The 19,808-nt window shown below is 50.7% G+C and overlaps 1 protein-coding gene across 4 annotated transcripts in view; it reads right to left on the bottom strand.

The window, feature by feature from the left end:
- Positions 1–19,808, bottom strand: part of RPH3AL (rabphilin 3A like (without C2 domains)) — a 141,454-nt gene that overhangs the window by 12,131 nt on the left and 109,515 nt on the right. For all 4 annotated transcript variants that reach the window (XR_006603796.1, XR_001178558.2, XR_001178556.2 and 1 more), the window contains one exon: positions 13,358–13,532. Coding sequence is in view for 1 of the 4 variants with exons in the window: in XM_004746892.3 (XP_004746949.2) it covers positions 13,358–13,532 (175 nt within the window). In the remaining 3 variants the exon portion in view is untranslated. The remainder of the gene's footprint in view (positions 1–13,357; positions 13,533–19,808) is intronic.

The following is a 19,808-nucleotide window of genomic DNA, read 5'->3' as shown; positions in this document are numbered from 1 at the left end:
CCACCTCCCTCTCTCCCAGACCCCAGAGTCAGGAGATCTGTGACCTTTGCTTGCCAGCTCCCTGACTGCCCTAAGCTTCGTTTCCTCATCTGTGAGGTGGAAATATCACAGGATAACCTCAGAGAGCGGGGTGAGCATATGGCACTCAGGGAGGCCTTCTTCCTTGGTCTCCCGTCTGGGGTGCCACCAGGGACATCAGTAGCGACAGCACAGACGAAGCTGGGAACTGAGAGTTGGGGAGTGGAGAGTTTCCTGTGCTTGCTTGTTCCTTCATCATTGATTTTAATTAACTCCTTTCTTTGGCCTCACAGACAGACCAGAGGCGCTGGATAATGAAGACGAATCCTCAAATCAATAGTGATGTGGTCGCCAGCATTGAAATCTTGTGGTCCTGCCCTTGGTGGAGGAGCCCCAGATAGAATGGGAGGGGGAGGATGGAAGATAAGAACAGCTTCCTCCAGAGTGAACGTGATACTCTCTGCAGAGGCAGAGTGTTCAAGAAGAAGGGAAGTCAGGGAAGGCTTCTTGGAAGAGGTGGAATTTAAAACCAGGCAGAGTTTAGACACAAACGCTGGGACAGAAATGCTGGGGCTAGGGTGTGTCTGGCATCCCTGACAGAGAACAGGAAAGGCAACGGCCAGGCGGTGGGCTTCTTTGGGGCCTGGACAGCCCCGCTGGCTCAACAGAAAGGCTTCAGGCTCAGGCACCTAGGAGTGAGGTCTGGCTTTGGGTGTGCTCTGCACTATTTCTCTCTGGCGGCTTATTGCTGCTGATTTATAGCACAGATGAAACAAAGTGAATGAATATCTCCTGCCTTTGCTGGGATCCAAAATGTGCCTTGCTTCTCTCCTTACCACAGCTCTCTCTCCTTCTGTCTCTATGGGTCTCTAGGCTTTTGTCTTTTGTCTCTTTGGGCCTCCTTTTTTGCTGATGTTTTTTAAAAAATCTCTCTGCCTTTGTTTCTCTTATCTTTCTTTCCTGACTTATATGTCTTGTGTGTCTTTGTGTTCTGAGTCTTCCTGGGTTTTTTCCTTGGTTCCTCTGTTTGTGGTCAGGTTCTCACTCTACAGTCTCGTCTCTCAGCGTCTCTGCCCGTCTGTCATTGGGTCTCTGTCTCTTTCTTTCCCCAGGCCTCTCTGTCCCATTCCCTCAGGGTCCAGCCTTCTTGGCTTTTGGGTTCATCCCTCCAGTTCCCCTACCTGAGCAGAGGCTCAGGGCCATGGGGTCTGTGCTCAGAGCCTGAGTGTGGGGGATGGGCTGCCAGGACTACCTGAACCCCAGGTGGACCCAGAAGCAAGTGAGGCAGGAGAGGCCTGGCCCCCGGTCCTGTATGGAAATCTGGGTAGATGGACTCTCCTATCCCTGCTGCGGCTCCTGGGCCAGCAGTGGGGAATCAGATCAGCCTATGTGCCAGGCCAGCCTTCACCTATGATGGCATAGCTTTCTCCTTGGGCTTTACTGGTGTCGGACAGGGCAGGCGGGCCTGGGTTTATTCACATCACCTAGGTTCCTAGAGGCTGAGAAATCTAGAGTGGGCAGAGTTGAATTGTAGGTTTCTGCGGTGACACAGGTGAGTGGCGGGAGAGGGTGTGCTTCATGGCACAGGGTGGAGCCCCGCCCAGGCCCCCCAAGTGGAACTTCAGCACACATCCATTAACAGAAGCCAGAGGCTGACTGTGGGGGCTGCTTCCCCGGGGTTGGCTCAGATGGGGTGGGAGTGGGGACAAGGAAGCCCAAGACCTTGCCTTGGAGTTGGAATCATCCAATTAACTGAGGTGGACACTGGGCTTGGACAAATGAGAATGGACAGCCATGCCCCTGACCTCTGTGGTATGGCTAAGGAGGACCTTCTGCTCTTGGGAAGTCAATCCCCAAGCGAAGGAGGATGCCCAGGACAGGCAGGGGGTGCTGCTGGGGCAGGGGTGGGGCGCAGCAGTGGGAGCCCATAGTTCACTGAAGTTTCAGGCTTCTGTTCTGGGGAAGCTCCCCCCCGCATTCACACCCACTGGCATCGGGCTAGCGTTTGGCTTCACCAAGGGCTCTGAAGGTCAGGACAAATTAGTATGCATGGGATTCTCTTTGAAAACAGCCACAAAAAAAAGGTAGCCGGGCCTCTACTTCCCTGAGATTTAGGGAAAGGGCAGAGTTTCCTAAATGCGGAGGGCATCTTTCTGTCCACACTGAGATTATCTGACCTCTCGGTGCCCTACTGTAACATGGGACCACAGTAGGACATGGCTCACTCTGCCCCAGTTGTCAGGAGATTCCACGAAACAAGGAATGACCCCCGCCTGGCACAGGCTACGGTGAGAAACCATGCAAGCAAGCCTTGGCAGCGACCATCCTTGCTGGTTTTATCTGGCTGCTCAGCACCGAAGCCTGAGGCCGGCCTCTTTCACCTGCACAGACCTTCAGGCAAACAGTCCCCAGGCCGTCAGAGCGTGTAGGAATGGCAGCCACATGGGAAGACTGCCCGCTGAGCGCCAACCCCCTGGTCTTCCCTGCCTGTGGAGAAGGAAGGCATCTAGCTCCCCAAATGGCTGGGGGAGCTCCACACAGCACGATGACCCTTTCTCATTTATTGGTCTTCTGGAGCCAGACAGCTGACCTACACTATGCAGACCGGAGTCAGGCATTTATGGGTTGCAGTGAGGGATGCCTGACGCCCTCTCAGACACTCAGAAGACAGTGTCTCCAGCCTCTTCTCTAAAGCTCCCGGGATCCTGTGCGCCTGTGCACCTGCGCACCTGCGCGTGTGTGCTTGTGTGTGCGTGCACAGGGAGGGCAGGGCCAGTGCTGAGATGGGGCTGGTCTCTGCGGGAGGGGCAGCCTCAGCGTAAGATCTGTGAGCTCCTTCACCACCTGCCAGAAATTTCTCCAGAAAGTTTCCTTCCCTTGGATTTGGAACAGTAAGATACCAAAGCTGGAAGACAACAGAGTGTCCCGGCCCCCTCATCTCCATCCTACTCCTGGGGCAACCCGAGCCCAGAGAGGAAGGAAGACTTCCAAAAACTAATTTCCCTAGCCTGGGGCCAGGATTGGGGGTGGGGAGGCACAGATGTGAGGCTGTCAAGCTCTGCTTTCCACAGGTCAGCTGGCAGTGTCAGTGGGTGAGGTGGGCTGGGCATGATATTTATTTTGATATATTTATCATATTTCTGGATATGAGTATTTATTTCCGCAGAGCAGTGTGCCCACTTTTGTTGCAACAGATGTTCCCGTTGGTCTAATTCCTAGGCTCTCTCTTTTCAATAGGGATGTGGAAACAAGAACTATTTCAGTTTCTTCTTAATAACGCTGGAAGGGTGGTAATCAGAGTGGCAAGAGACAACAAGGAGGGGTGGGGACTTCGGCCAACCCAAGAAAGCATGCCCAGTGTGAAGAGGGAAGCTGCCTCAGCTGGTCCAATTTGTCCAGGGAGGGGGCAGTCAGCAGACTTTCTGATGTTTAAAACAGCCAGAATTCCATATCTTTTCAAATAATAAGAACTCTTCGCATTTAAAAAAGTTATCAGTGAACTTAAACCAGTGAGCCAGATCGAGTTGCAACCTCAAACACAGGCAAATGTCCAACCCTCAGAGGACAGATGGCATCCCACTTCCCAACATGGAAGCCCTCCTGCTCTGCCATCCTCTGCCTCCTTCTTCAAGCCTCAGCCAGCCTGGCCCCCTGCAAGAAACACACCCTCCCAGCTGCTCCGAAGGCTGCAGGGAGTTCATGGGCCATGTTGGAGCCAACGTAACAGAAATGGCAAGTCCAGAGTCTGGCTGGGGACATATTTGGGGGGGGGGTTGGTGAGTCGGGAGTGGGAGAGGGCAGCTGAGCGCTCCAAGGAGCTTCCAAAATGCTAATTTCTTAGGAACAGAGAAAGAAGGAAGGTGGCATAGCAACAGCTGGCTCTGGGCAGTGAGCAATCCTGTATGAAAATAAAACATTTTACAATCCACAACCGTGGCTCATTAAGAATGAATGGATCTACTGGTATAAATAGCACGCTGCGTTAAGAAGTCAGGAAACAGCATATGGGTTTGATGGAAAAACGGCTGCCACCGAACTGCTGATTAGTTCTGTTGGCTGCAGCTCTGCACTAACGAGACAGAGGTCTGTGGTTCCAAGCTTTTGTGGGCCATGTGGATTTCTCCATCTTGGGCCATAGCATGTATTCCCATCTCCCCAGCCCTGATCCCAGTATGGAGGCAAACTCTGGACACATAGTAACAACTCTGTACTGAATTTACCTCAATTTCTAAAGTACACTATCCTCCCTATAATAGCCAGCCTCTGCTTGAATGCTCCCAGTGACAGGGAACTCACTACTATGTGAGACCCAAAACATCTAATTCTGTGGCTACTGAGTAAGAGATACAAATTTCCCCCTGTGCTGTCCCAGCCCTGCTTTAAGGGAAAGCAGCCCTTAGTAGCCATGCCATCTGAAGGGATACAGGCTAGATGTGAAAAGGACAGCCTGAGTAGGAATGCGTTGGGCCAACCACCTCCTCCCTGAGTGCAGATGTGGGGTCGTAAGTGCAGCCAGAGGAAGGGCACGCCAGATGCAGGGGTCTCACAAGCCTTGTCTCCTCTGTTTCCGGAAGACCTTTACCAGAAGCCTCGCAGCAACCCCTGTACTTGAGCTGGCCTTGGTGGTCTCCATTCCTTGCAACCAAAAATCCTCCTGCCAAAACTGAAAGGGGACAGCCACTGTGCATGGTGATTTGGGCAACGGTTTACTCTATGCTGAACCCAGAGGGGAGAGGAATGGCCTGTGATTCAGAAGCCTCTTGGCTGCAAGTGTGTAGGACAGCCTCCCCCTCCTCGTCTATCCTGAAGCTGCCCCATGGGCTGTCTAAGCATCTGATGAGATAATGACCATGAGTTGCAGAGCTCTGGCTGCTGCCAATGTGGCGCCCAGTGTACTGGACATGGTGGTGTTGGGGGTGGAGGTGGGTTAGCCGGGGGTCATTCAGCAAGGCTGGCCCAGGGTAAACATTTGTAGCCTGACCTGAACCAGACCGCTCAACCCAAACAATCCTGACACTTGCTTTCCCTGGACTGCAAACGGAACCACAGCTGAAAATTTTTTAAAAAGTGTTTAAAATTTAGTGAACCAAGGAAGCGATAATGAAACCCCTCTATTTTTCTCAAAACGATCCAACTGGAACAAATCCAAAACCTTGAAGTACTTTTTTGAAACAGACCTTGAATCACCCAGTGTGTAAATCTGTTCAAATCCTTCCAGGAAGCCCTTGCTCTGCTCACGGGGCTGCCAGAGGGCAGGACATGGGAGGGCCCTGCAGAGGGACAGGGACACAGGCTCAGCAGATATGGGAAAGTGCACTTGCCCCACCACTATGGGAACTCTAGAGACCTTCCTGTGCCGCAGCCAGGGACCTTCTGGCCTACCGTGGCTTCTGTGCTCTCTCTGAGGAGAAGTGGGAGGAAATGGGTATCTGTACACTTGGGTAGGGCTTTATGGGTCTGTGGTGGAAGACAAAATGAAAAGACAAAAAGCCAGGCCACAGAGCAGTGATGAGGGCTTTAGTCCTCTCCCACCTGGCCAGCCCCAGGCTCCAGGTAAAGGCCAATACGGCAAAGCCTTACCAAGCTCAGGTGGGTCTCCAAGGGATCCCAGCTCTCTGGTTCCCATCTGAGAAAAGCAGACACATCCTAGAATGCCCTTCGAACAGTGTATGTACTCAAGACTCAGGGCTTCAGGCCCCCATTTCCGGAGCTCAGCCACAGCTGGGCCAGTTGGGGCAGACCAACCATCGAGTAGATAGGGCAATGTTGCCCAATGTTGCCTCCAGTCAGAGCACTGGGGGCTGAAGAAAAGAAGCCCCATCATGTTAAGGATCCTTGTCACTGGAGGGAGAGAAGCACAAAACCCTGAGAATAATTTTCAGATGTAATGACTTCACTCAGATAAATTCCGCTCTCTCTCTAGCTCTTGTAGGGAATTAGGCTCATCTAGTATCCAAGACAAGCCCTCCTCCCCACTGCCTGCTTCTATCATAATGCAAGGCTGCAGAAGTTAAAGGCTTGATTTTTCAGCCTCCCCTTTTAACTTTCTTCCATTCTTTATAGTGATGGCTGGAGCTGCTGCAACCATCTTGTGACCATGAGGGAAAGAGCAAGAATTATAAAGACACCTGTCCTGACATCAATGAGCTGCTGAACCACAGCTTCAGGTGCCTTCCCTAAACTTTCTAGCATATGACAAAACAGATAATCTGTTATTACCCAGATATGCCAGGTTAATATGGTATTGGCCACCCCTACGGCCAGCAAATATCTTTGTGTATAGCCCACGGGTGAGAATCCAGCTCAAAGGAAAGAAGTCTGCTAAAGAGGTGGGCCAAGCTCTAAAGGGATTAAGACCCAAGAACCCACCTTTTTTTCACAGGGGAGCAAAGAGACCAGGAGTGTGCAAACTGGCATTAGTCATTACTGCCATGAACTGGGAGCAATGATCCGCCACTGAAAAGCAGTGTGGAGCACACACTCCATTTAGATCTACCAGGTGCAGGGCACCTGGGTGGCTCAATGGGTTAAGCTACTGCCTTCAGCTGAGGTCATGATCCCAGGGTCCTGGGATCGAGCCCTGTGTCGGGATTCCCCAGTCATCAGGAGCAGTTTCTCTCTCTCCACCCTGCTGTGCTCTCTGTGTCACTCTGTCTCAGTCTCAAATAAATAAAAACATTAAAAAAAAAAAAGATTAGATTGTTTAGGTGGGAAGGTGGACCTCTCTCAGAGACACACAGGTCAGACCCAAGGCCACTCAGGTCACTCTGTTCCTTCCTCCATCCTGGGGAAAGAATGAATGACCTGCTATAAGCAAGCTTACAGAAGTCTCGCCTGGTGGTCTGCAGGCAAATCCTTGTCCCAAATCAACACCCAGGGTACAGAAAAGGGTGAGAGAAGTAAACTCAGGTAGTCAGCCAACCTGTTCTGCACGTGCAGGAGCGTCACCAGCTCTCTTTGAGATAACACAGCAGAAAAAAATATCTTGGATCTTTTCTAATATATTGTGTTATTTTTTTTAAAGATTTTATTTATTTGAACGAGAGAGAGAGATCACAGGCAGGCAGAGAGGCAGGAAGAGAGGTGGGGGGAGCAGGCTCCCGGCTGAGCAGAGAGCCCGATGCTCAGATCATGACCTGAGCTGAAGGTAGAGGCTTAACCCACTGAGCCACCCAGGTGCCCTCTTTGTGTTATTTTTAACTTTTTTTTTGAGAGAGGGGTGGGAGGGGCAGAGGGAAAGAGAATCTTAAGCAGATTCCATGCCCAGCAAAGAGCCTAACATGGGGCTCAATCTCACGGCCCTGAGCTCATGACCTGAGTCGAAATCAAGAGCTGAACGCCCAGCCAACTGCACCACCCAGGCGCTCCTAACATTTAGATCTTTAATCTTTCTGTGGCATGTTTCTGAATACATACGGAACGGGTGGAAATCTAATTATGCTAATTCTGGTTGTTACATAAACCTGTTATTTTCCCACTGAATTGAAAAACTACCTATGTTCAGCTTCCATACATCCTTAGGTCTATTATTTCCCTATTCTGTTCTACTTACCTATTTATCCTATAAATAAATATTCTATTTATTCTGATGCCAATACTTTACTATTTCTATTGATTATAGTAATTTTATAGTAAGCCTTAAAAGTAAGCAGCTCCTTCTACTATCTTGCCATTCTTAAAAAAAGAAACAAAATATTTTGGGGGTGCCTAGGTGGCTCAGTGGGTTAAAGCCTCTGTCTTCAGCTCAGGTCATGGTCCCAGGGTCCTGGGATTGAGCCCCGCATCGGGCTCTCTGCTCAGCGGGGAGCCTGCTCCCCCCCCTCTCTCTGCTTGCCTCTCTGCCTACTTGTGATCTCTGTCTGTCAAGTAAATAAAATCTTTTTTAAAAACCCCAAAACACTATGTTAAAATGAAATATAACTCATATGCCTTCAAATTCAGCCTCTGGAAGTGTACGATTCCATGGTTTTTAGTATATTCATTAAGTTGTGCAACCATCACCACTATTCAGTTCCAGAATATCTTTTTTTTTTTTTCAGTATATCTTTATCACATGTTCTCTGTACCCATTAGCAATCCTTCCCCCTTCCCCCCAGCTCCCTGGTCCTGGCAATCATGAATCTACATTCTGTTTCCATGGATTTGCCTGTTCTTTTTTTTTTTTTTTTTTTTAAGATTTTATTTATTTATTTGAGAGGGAGAAAGTGAGCAAGAGAGCACAAGCAGGGGGAGTGGGAGACGGAGAAGCAAGACACCCCACTGAACAGGGAGCCCATCTTGGGACTCGATCCCAGGACCCTGGGATCATGACCTGACCCGAAGGCAGACATTTAACTGACTGAGCCACCCAGGTGCCCCATGGATTTGCCTGTTCTGAACATTTTATAATCAGAGTGATACAACTGTTATGACCTTTGTCTCTGGCATCTTTCACTTAGCAGAGAGTGTGCACAGTTCATCCATGGCATAGCCAATGTCAGCAGCTTACTCCTTTTTTAAGGTTGAATAATATTCCACTGTATGATTAAGCCATGTTTCATTTATCCAGTGGATAAGAGAAATGTCTGAATCTGTTCCTTCCTAAAAACTCCACTGGGAAATCAGATAGGAATTATTACATTTATTAATTTGGAGGGATCCAGATCTTTGTCTGCCTCTCTGCTGGTCTCTTGCCTTTTTTTTTTTTTGTCCTGTAATAAAGTTCTATGATTTTCTTCAAGTTGAACCTACAATTGCTTTTCAACTTCACTTCTAGGTATTTTATAATTTTTGCTGCAATTATGAGTGAATTTCCCCATTGCTCCTTCTAATTAGCAGAGAGTAAAACTATCAATTTTTTTTGGTGTGTAAACTATCAATTTACTTTGCATCCTGTCGGTTCCCAAACTGTCTTATTAATCCCAATGGGTTGTCTAAGCAGGCGCTCTTGGGTTTTCTTAGTATACAGTCACATCATCTGCAAATAATAAAATTTTTTCTCTTTTCCAATAGCAACAGATTATTTTCTTGCCTTATTTCATTAGTTAAATACTACAAAACACTGTCAACTGATGTCTGTTTTGTTTTGTTTTGTTTTGTTTTTTTAAAGAGAGCAAGAGAGGGCATTAGAGGTGAAGGGCAGAGGGAGAAGGAGACTCCCACTGAGCAGGGAGCCTGACTATGGGGCTTAATCCTGGGACTCCAGGATCACAACCTGAGCCAAAGTCCGACACTTAACCGGCTGAGACACCCAGGTACCCCGATAGGGGTAATCTTGATTTGCATTTTGATAGAGCATGGCTTCGGTTCTTTATCAGTGAATGTAATATTTGGTAATCGGATATTTTTTCTTCCTTGGTAGTTGTATCATATTTAAGCAATTTCCTTTTATTCTCATATTAAATTTTTAATTTAGCATGTATTTGTTTTTAACCTTGGAGAGGAAGACATTTTGAAGCAAGATAGGAAACCTAGAAACCACAAAGCCAACAAAAGACATACTTGACTTCACAAAAATGAGAAGAAACAGGTTTTGAATGGCAAAATACTATGAGTAAAGACCAAGGTCAAACAAAATGGAAAGTCAAGGAGGAAAGCATTTGCCAGCCATCTACCATCCCTAACATATAAGCAGCGCCTACAAATCGATATGAGAAAATAAACCACTTAATAAAAAATGGGGTGTGGGTTCAAATGGGTAATTTTTAGTGTATGTGCTACTGTAGCAAGCACAAAACAAGTACCATTTTTAAGATTTTTTTAAATGTATTTGGGGGGGAGAGAGAGGGAGAGAGATATAGAGGAACAGGGGTAGGGGAAGAGAAGAGAGAGCATCTGATGCCAGGAGTAGCTTTTTTTTTTTTTTTTTAAGATTTTATTTAGTTATTGGGGCACCTGGGTGGCTCAGTGGGTTAAGCCTCTGCCTTCAGCTCAGGTCATGATCCCGGGGTCCTGGGATTGAGCCCCGTGTCCAGCTCTCTGCTCAGCGGGGAGCCTGCTTCCCCTCCTCTCTCTCTGCCTGCCTCTCTGCCTACTTGTGATCTCTCTCTGTCAAATAAATAAATAAAAATCTTTATTTAAAAAATTTTTTATTTAGTTATTTAAGAAACAGAGCAAGAGCACGCGAAAGAGGACACATGAGTGGGGTTGGGGGTGCAGAGGGAGAGGAAGAAGCAGACTCCCCGCTTGATCCCATAACCCTGAGACCACAACCTGAGGAGATGCTTAGCCGATGGAGCCCTCCCGGTGCCCCCTAGATCAGCTTTCATGCTGGGAAGCAGGGACTGTGGGGCAGGAGGGGGATGATGGTCCTGGGGTTTCCAGAGGCAGGGGCTCTGCTTCATGAGGGGAGCTGCTTCATGAGAGTGGGGGTGGTTTTCATAGTCCTCAAGTCTCTCTTGGGGTTGTCCAACAGAACTGTGACCCAGGGGAGTCTGCAGGCCCTAGGGAAAATCCTTCCACAGTTTTTCAAATATCCTGGTGGGGTATGGGTAGTTCATTTATTCATTCATTCATCCACTCTTTTACCTATGAAGTCTCTATCCCATGCCTCTCCCATGCTAGGTAGTAAGGAACTGGCCTATTCAGACAGACATGGCCCTGCCTGTATGTAGCTTCCAGTGTGGTGGGGGTGGGTCCCCACCCCAGTGCTGGTCCCTCTATTTCTGCCTGGCCCTGAGCTCAGTTTGGGTTGAATGGGGTGCTCTAAGGGCTAGGCTTACCACATAGGCTCTCACTTGGCCTAAAAACTATAGTATTGACCCCAACCAACTACTAGGCCCCTGGGTATGGCGGATGATAGGCCTGGGGAGGGGAAGCCACTCCTGGAGCTGGAAAAATGTTAATTGGTCCTCCAGTTGTCAGTGGTTTGGAAAGGCCCCGTGAGGTCCCTATGCCAGACTCCCAAGGATGCCAGCTAGGGGCTGTCTGCTGCCAGGAATCTGACAGCCTGGAGAACAGCTTGAGAAGGAATTGGGACTGAGGCAGTAGCCCCTGGCAGCTCAGGAGGCTTCCAGACAGGCAAGGCAGAGCATTAGGCAGAGCCTGACCTCCAGACCCGTACACCACCAGGAAAACACAGAAGGGCTAGTGTGGGGCTGACCTTCCCTCGTCCCAGGCCCAGGCCCATCACAAGGATGGCCCATCGTTGTGATGGGCCTGGGCTTCCAGTCTCCCACGGGGGTCCAATAGCCACCGAATGCCTCTATGAGTACACAGTAGGGTCTGCAATGGCCAGGGGAACCAAACTCAATCAGGAAGCACAGATCCCACTTCTGCAGAGGCTCATCAAAGAAGACAACCACAGGATCAGGCTTGTGACCCCCTCCTTGCAAACCCCTGGTGCTTTGGTTCCTGTGGCAGAGAACCTCTGAGCTTTCGTCCTCCCTCCCCAGCAATGCCTCCTCCATGTCGTCCACCAGCTCCTAGTCTTCCTCCCTCTCGACTGTGGGCTTTCTCAAGTTCAGGCCTGCCCACACCACATACTCTATGCACCCCCCAGTGTACCCCATCTCTGCATGTATGCATATATCCTCTGGGCCTCTCCAGCCGGCCTGGAGCCAGCAACTGTCACCTTTCTGCTGCCCATGGGCAAGACACATAAGTCATCTGCCTGGACCCCCCTTCCTGCTCATCACTAAAATGGGGATCATCATCACAGAATTGCAACATGCCTGGCCCGGGGGCTGCACAAAGGATGTGCTGCCTCCTGCTCCAGAACCCTGGAAGCTTCTGACCCAGTTTGCAGATGGAGCCCAAGTTCACCTGGAGAACCTCCACATGGTCCGGCCTGGCCACAGTGCAAACTCAGTTAATAAACCATGCCACCTGCATGTGGGGGGGCCGCTGGCTTCCTCACCCGCATCATCATGCTCCTCAGCATGACTTCGGGGAGGGAGGCCCTGTCCTTCCCAGGGTGTGTGTGTTAACGTGTATCCCGTGTGGATGCTGAGCACACAGGGCAGTGAGGACACCTGGGGTCCATCAGAACAACATTCTGTCTCCCCAGCTGTAACTCCTCCATCACCCCAAGGGACACAGATGTGCCCCAAACAGGGCAGGGGCATGAGGAAGCCACAGCTGGAGGGTGGAAAAGGGACCGAGTGGAGGAGGAAGCCACTTCTCCAAAAAACCCCATTCTGGGCTCCTCCCTGAGGCCAGTGCCATGCAGCCTGTGCTCCTGCCCCTCTGCCCAGGGGACCCTTGCCCTTGCCCACGGTCCCTACAAGGGTTTTGCTGCGGCAGTGATGGCGAACTGGTGGGAAGGAGAAGTGCAAACAGAGGCCAGCAGAATTTGTGAGGAAGGCCTTCTGGACAAAGAGGCGGGTGACACCTAGAAGAGGATTTCTCAGGAGACCAGAGACCCCGCAGTTAATGCTGGTCATGGCTGGACAGGCTGACCTACAGCTGATGTTTACTTTCCACAGGATATCACTTGGCAGCCTTCAACATTTTGTAACAAACATACCTTAATTTTGCAACAAAGGAAAAAAAGCCCAAAAGATAGATGCCAGGTCTTAAACCAAACACAAAGATCTTTAAGAGCCCCACAAAGACAGCTGCCATGTCTACGCAGACCCTAAACTTGGGCCCTTTAGGCCAGAAGGAGCGAGGGCCCAGAGGATAAGACCCGGCCTTTTGGTGCCGTCTCAGCCATACAGCAGCTCAGTAAGTGCAACCTCTTCCCTGGGCCTCAGGCTACACGTCTCTAAAACAGGGGTTAAATACCCACCCTGATCACCTCTGGAGCCTGATGTGAGACCAGGAATTTTAAAAATGAAGATCACGAACATTAAAGCATCCTGCAAATCGGGGAGGGCCGTCTACCATACCAGGTACTGTGACCACCAGTGGGGCTGAGCTCCCTTCCGATGGCGGCCACCTGGCCGGCTGCCACAGCAGTGCAGCTTCCACGTGACCCAGAGGGCCCTAGGCACAGTCATCTTGCTCATTAGGACCAGGGAAACCAGGAGTCCTCCTTCCAGAGATGCAACAGAAGCACCAAGAAGAGATGGTACAGGCCAGCTTTGGAAAGCTGCATTTTCATACTTTGCGAGAAACCTCAGTAGGTATCATGCTCCTGCGAAGATCCATAGCGCTCACAGCATCCCTAGCCCCAAAGGAGCCTTTGCTTGTGAAATGGCCCCCCAGTGGACCCCCTGCTCCAAGCGATCCCTGTGCTAAGGTCCAGCCGCCCACGTGGGTGTGGGTGGCAAGCTGAGGGCCCAGGGAGGGACGATGTGCCAGGATGAGCCCCATGCAGGTGTGGCAGACCCTGGCCTGGTGCCTTAGCACTGCCCAGCTGGCTGACAGCAGGATTGTGACAGCTGCTATCTTGGGACAGGCAGCAAAGGGGACTTACCTCTCCCTCGGGCCCACGTGTAGACACGACTAGTCTCAGTGCTTCTGGGCTTTTGCTCGGTGGGCTCCATGGGCAGAGGTCGGAAGTGGGGGTCATTGGCCCGGCCGGGGGTCTTCAGCGGCAGGATGTACTTGGGGAGCCCTTTGTAGAACCAGGCCCCCGACCTCTTCCAGACCTGGCAGGGGTGACATCTGCTTAGAGCAAGGGACGCAGGGCAGCCCTCCCTGTACTGCACTCCCATACTGGCCCGCCCTTCTCTCCTGTTGGAAAGGGCTCTGTGCTGTGGGCGCCCAGAAGGTGCTCCATATGCTACCTGCATTCCTCCCCTCTGCCCCTTCCCTCGAGGCTCTGGGGCAGATCGAGTGGCAGGAAGCTCAGAGAAGGGCCAGGCTGAGGGACGGTGCAATACTGGAAGCTGTCCTGGAGAGCTCCCCGGGGTTGAGGCGCTCTCTGTGCCAGTGCCGGGAGGGCCCCAACCTCAGAGAGTCCCAGGTTAGAATTCCTAGCAGCACTGAGAGAGATACGGTCATCAAACTCTCCATGCCTACTTCAAGAAATGCCAAGTACTCCCTGATCCCTTTTCCACCGAAGGATATATGTTCAGGGTATTCAGTAAGGGGGGTGGTGGAGAGTTTGAAGGTATGTGACCTTCTCAGAGAAGACTTTGGCGATGCAGAGCAGATGGCTGGGGTCCAAACCTTGGATCTGTCACCGGGCCGCTGTGAGATAGGGACACATGGACCTTCCAGATTCCCAGTTTCATCACCAGGAGGTGAAACATAGGAAGAGTTCCTGTCTCACAGGGTAGCCACGAGGACCAGACTCTGGAATGAATGTAAGACGCCACCAGACAGATGAGATGCTTATGGCCGTCACTGCCACCCTCTTCCTCTCATCTGACAGACAAGGAAATCCTAAAACCAGTGGACCAAGTTCCCAAGGGGAAGGGGAGGGAAGGGGTAGAGGGAGAAGAGAGAGAGACTTTTTTTTTTAAAAAGATTTTATTTATTTATTTGACAGAGAGAGAGATCACAAGTAAGCAGAGGGGCAGGCAGAGAGACAGGGGGAAGCAAGCTCCCCACTGAGAAGAGAGCCCGAAGTGGGGCTTGATCCCAGGACCCTGAGATTATGGCCTGAGCTGAAGGCAGAGGCTTAACCCACTGAGCCACCCAGGTGCCCAGGAGAGAGAGACCCTTAAGCAAGATCTATGGCGGGCTCCGTCTCACAACCCTGAGATCATGACCTGAGCCAAAATCAAGAGTTGGAGGCTTAAGTAACTGAGCCACCCAGGCACCCCTCAGAAGAGAGAATTTAAAATCGGAAGGCCAGAGGCTGCCCTGTTTTTCTCTAGGACAGAGTTTCCTAATCCCCAAGCCTCCTCTGTACCTTAGTTCTATGGGTTGTTAACACAGGCTGGACCAAAAAAAAAAAAGTTTCTAATCATGTACACTTGGGAAGCACTAGGTTAAACAAAGCATTACTGCAGGATTTCTCAGAGCCTTTAAGATACCAAAGTACATAGGGTTCTCCAACAGAGCCAAAGAACATACAGTGCTTCCCACTTAGAATCTACTCAACAGGTTTTCCTAGAGAAGCTCAACCCAGGTAATTGGTCTGCACAGACTCGGCACCTAACTGTGCAGCACTGAAATCACTCAGCTATCATGAGTCATCTTCTTATGCTCCAGAGTGCTAGGCCTGGGGCCACTGAGTCCCAACCCTGTCCCTGGCTCAGATCACTCACCCCTCCCTCCCAGGTACCCTTGCAGAAGGGACTGCTTTCGTGTGGCTCTTGAATAACATAGAATCCATCTGGTAGGATGAATGCCTGTGGAGACTCCTTTAAAAAACCCTTTCTGATCCTCACACGGCCCTCCTACAGTAAGTATTTATTTGAATTGACAGAGTGTACACACAGTCTAAAATTGACGTGGTGCAAAATTAAAAAGTCTCCTCCCCATTGCCAGAGGCATCTGGTGATAAGTTCTTTGAAGAAGCTCTGTTACTATCCCCACTTTCCAGATGGGAAAATTGAGGCTCTAACAACTTAAGCAACTTGCCCAAGGCCAGCCCTCATTCTACTGGCCTCTGTTCTCCAGGGGAGGTCCCAGAAGAGTCTCATCCCAACAGTTTACAGATGCAAAGTAGATGCTCACTAAGTGTGGCTAAGTGGTGAGTAAAGCCTCAGCAGGGCAGACCTCATCGGGGACTGAGTGTCCTGCAGAATGGGCGCCTTGAAGGGAGGGAGCTGACGTATAGGCAGAGGGAAGGGGCTCAAGCAGTGGCTGCCAAGGCCACCCTGTCTTGGCGCAGCTGCTACGTGGTTCCTGAGAACACAGGCCCAAGCCCAAGAGGCCACAGGTGGCCAGCGAGGTGCTCACTCTGCCTCTGCTTTGCCTGCCTCCCCTGAGCACACCTGCCTCCTGTCCCCCAACATGGGCTGGGCCTCGGGGGGATCGAATGGAGCAAGCCCTCAAGAACCAACTGTATGCCCAGGGCACGAACACAATTTGTTCTAAAGGATCGTGTAGACGCACCCTGTGTTTGCCTCCCACCTAACCCTGCATCGAGCAACTGTTCTGTGTCTCCACCACCCCTTTTCCATGGCTTCAGAGTTTGGATTTATGAAACGTAATTAAACCAGCCTTCCACTGATAGACATTTACCTGGTTTCCAAAGTTTCACTCTTGTGAACAGCACTGCAGCCATCATCTTTGCAAACACATCAGTCAGGTGTCCGTTATGGCCTTACACCCATAATGGGTATAACCAAAACACCCTGGGGGCGGATCTGCTGGGTCAAGGCATGCGTCTAAGTTTAGATGGGGACATCCATTGCCGGACCGCCCTCCAGGAAGAAGAGCTGAGGCTCCAGTGGAGTGCTACATGCCTTCAGGCTGGGAAGCCTGCACTACATTTCCCAGTGAGATCTAGGGTCTGGTCTGGGGACCAGCTCAGAGCAGTTCCCACGGGCTGCCGGATGTGGGGGACATGCATGTCGGGACCTGCAGCTACCAGAGTTAGGTGCCACAGGAGGGAGGATGGGGTCCCCATGGTCCCCTCTGGGGCACATTGTGTGGGCCTCTTTGAAGGGGACTGGAGGGGACAACACCAAGGGTGACTCAGTGACAAGGTTTATGTGTTACTGCTGTGTGGCTTTCCGTGGGACAGACCAAGAGATGATACGGAGTTGAGTTTGGAGACTCCACAGGGCCAGACGCATGCCTGATCCTCACTGAGGCCTCATCGTGGGCTTCTCGGTTCTTCCTCCAGAGCTGGGACCATGGTTCTGGCCCAGGCATGTGCATAGTCTTCACTTTCCTTTTTTGTTTTAAATTAAAATTAATTTTAGTTTAAAAAATGTCCATAGGTGGCTCAGTTGGTTGAGCCTTGGGCTCAGGCCATGATCTCTGGGTCCTGGGATTGAGCCCTCTGTCTTGTTGTCCAACTCCCTGATCAGCAGGGAGTCTGGTTCTCCCCCTGTAGCCCACCCCGCCTGCCACCCTGCTCATGCATACTCTCAACTAAATAAAATACTAAAATATTAAAACATAAATCCATAACATGAAATTTACCATCTTAGCCATTTCTAAGTGTATGGTTCAGTAGTGTTAAGCACATTCATGCTGTATAACCCATCTCCTGAGCACTTTTTATCTTGTAAGGTGGAAATTCTGCACCCACAGAACAACAGCTCCCTAGTCCCCTGTCCCTCCAGCCCCTGGCAGCCACCATTCTACTTTCTGAGAATCTGACTCAGAAAGAATTTGATGACTCTAGGTACTTCATATGAATGGAATCGTGGGGTATTGATCTTTTTGTGACTGGCCTTTCACTAAGCATAAGATCCTCAAGGTGTCACAACCTGTGTCAGAATTTTCTTCCTTTTTGAGGTTTAATACTAGTATTCCACGGTAGGTCTACACCACATTTTATCTAGTCATTCATCCATGGATGGACACTTGAGTCATGTCTGCCCTTTGGCTCGTCCTTTCATTTTATTTTTTTTAAGATTTTATTTATTTGACAGAGAGAGAGAGAGCACAAGCAGGAGGAGCAGCAGGCAGAGGGAGAAGAAGCAGACTCCCTGCTGAGCAGGGAGCCTGACGCAGAACATGATCCCAGAACCCTGGGATCATGACTTGAGCCAAAGGCAGATGCTTAACCCACTGAGCCACCCAAGTGCCCCTGGTCCTTTCACTTTTAGAGACCACTAGGCTCTACCATCCAGGAAGGGGCCCAGGGACAGGGCACTCACCACTGTATCTTCGAACTCCTAGCACGTGTCTGACACACAGTAGGAGGTGCTCAGCAAACAGGCTGCATGGCTGAACAGGTAGCTATAGGTAATTTGTCAGAAAGTATCCCAATACATACAGCTGTCATCTTCCTAGAGATGTGACCTGAGGGTTTCACCTAAGTCCTTGTAATTAATGAAGTGGATTAAATGTTTCAGATTAAAGAGGGATAAAGAAGAAGTGTTTAGGAGTGCCTGGGTGGCTCTGTAGGTTAAACGTCTACCTTGGGCTTACGGCACAATCCCACGGTTGTGGGTTGAGCTCTGCATTGGGCTCCTTGCTTAGTAGGGAGTCTGCTTCTCCCTCTCCCACTCTCTCTGCTTGTGGTCTGTCGAATAAATAAATAAAATCGAAGAGGAAGAGGAAGAGGAAGGAGGAGAGGGGGTTGGGGTAAGGGGAGGGGGTGGGGGAGGGGGAGGAGGAGGAATTAGTAGTAGTGCTCAGCAGGGCGTACCAGTGTCCAGCATTCTCCTGCAAACCTACCTGACAAGGTACTCCCAGCCCTTCCTAGAGCACCAGTGCCACCCACAGCCGGGGCTGTCCCTGGGTCCCCTGGCTTATCACAGCCAACAGGCCCCAGGCCCTCAGGCTCATCACCTGTTGCAATGATCCACTTCCACCCCGACCCCATGCTTAAAAAAATACTGATCAGTAAAGTGCTTTTAGAAAATAGGATAAAGATGGCAACCCTCTTGGGTCCCCTCACTCTCTGGGAGCTTTGTACCATCACTTTGCTATTGCTCAACAAACCTAGGGTGCTTTGGTGGCTCAGTGGGTTAAGCCTCTGCCTTCGGCTCAGGTCATGATCTCAGGGTCCTGGGATGGAGCTCCGCATCGGGCACTCTGCTTAGTGGGGAGTCTGCTTCCCCCTCTCTCTGCCTGCCTCTCTGCCTACTTGTGATCTCTATCAAATAAATAAATAAAATCTTAAAACAAAACAAAAGCTTGCTTTGCTTTGCTGCCCTCTCCCCCCAAAATAGGATAAAAAGCCCAAAGTTATTAGGCTCCATTGCATGAACATGTGGACAGTCAGTGTTTTTTTTGGTATTCAATTATTTTTGACCTATAAATCCCCCCATTAACTTTCATATAATTCATTCTGACATTTATGCTCAGCAGGGAGATGACCCCATGGGCTTACCCTGGGGTCCAGTGGGTCAGTCATTCCATGTGAGTTCATAATCCTCGGGCCTGGGGTCTGCCTACTTCTGACGCCACCACAGTGGACAGAGACCAGAAGACCAGAAAGGCCAGAGATCCCAGACCGGCTTGAGGAACCGCAGTTCCTGAGCCCCCACAGCAGGGGTGACTGGAGCACGCAGGGGCCTTACCCACTGTGGAGGGCACTCCTGGGAAGGAGCACATGAAATGCAGTGTTTTGGAAAGTGCCTTCCACAGGGGAGAGCAGGACTGCTGAGTTGAGGTGGGAGGGATCCCAGCTGGCTGAGGGGTGTCTCCTCCCCCGCTGTGAATCCCTGCCCATTCTCAGACCTTCTCATGCCTTGAAAAATGCAGGACCGGAGCTTTGACTTTGAACCCCGTTTTTTCTGCTCTGAGCATCCAGGCCCATGCCCTGTGGCCTGGCCCAGCAGCCCCCACCCCTGGCCTGCCCTAAGAACAGCAGCAGCAGAAGCCCTCCACAGATTGGAAAACCTCCACTTCCAGGAGAGGCCGTGGGACTCTGCAAAGCCCTAGTCCTCTCCCCACGTGTGGTCTGCAGTGATAAGGCCAGGACGGCGGCCAGCCTTGAAAATGCCTTTAGTTAAGAAAAGACCCACGCAGCAGCATTTGGAGGGGTGGCCAGTGGCATGAAACCCTCCCCGTATAGCACTGCTTTTGTGCTCTGCTTCGAGGTTTTCATTAGGATTTCAGCTCACGGCCAATCTGACTGCAGCTACTGATGGATATTAGCCAAGCTGTTCCCAGGGAATTTTAATTACCATGATAACGATCGCTAATCATTGGCGTTTCCTAAATGGCTGTGGCTGGAGAAGGCGGTGAGTGCCAGGCCCTGTCAGGAAGAAGAGGATCTTAGGGGACCAGCCACTGGGGAGGATGGGCAAGGGATGGCCCAAGACTTCTGTCCCTGCTCATTACCCCATCCCTTCCATGTGATCCTGCCTCTCAAACAACTCGGGAGTGCCCTTGAATGA

The sequence above is a fragment of the Mustela putorius genome, unplaced genomic scaffold, assembly GCF_011764305.1.
Source record: "Mustela putorius furo isolate JIRA1106 unplaced genomic scaffold, ASM1176430v1.1 tig00003962_pilon_pilon_pilon, whole genome shotgun sequence".
Taxonomy (NCBI): Eukaryota; Metazoa; Chordata; class Mammalia; order Carnivora; family Mustelidae; genus Mustela; species Mustela putorius.
The sequence above is the reverse complement of the archived record's forward strand: the minus strand, read 5'-3'. Positions and strand labels throughout refer to the sequence as shown.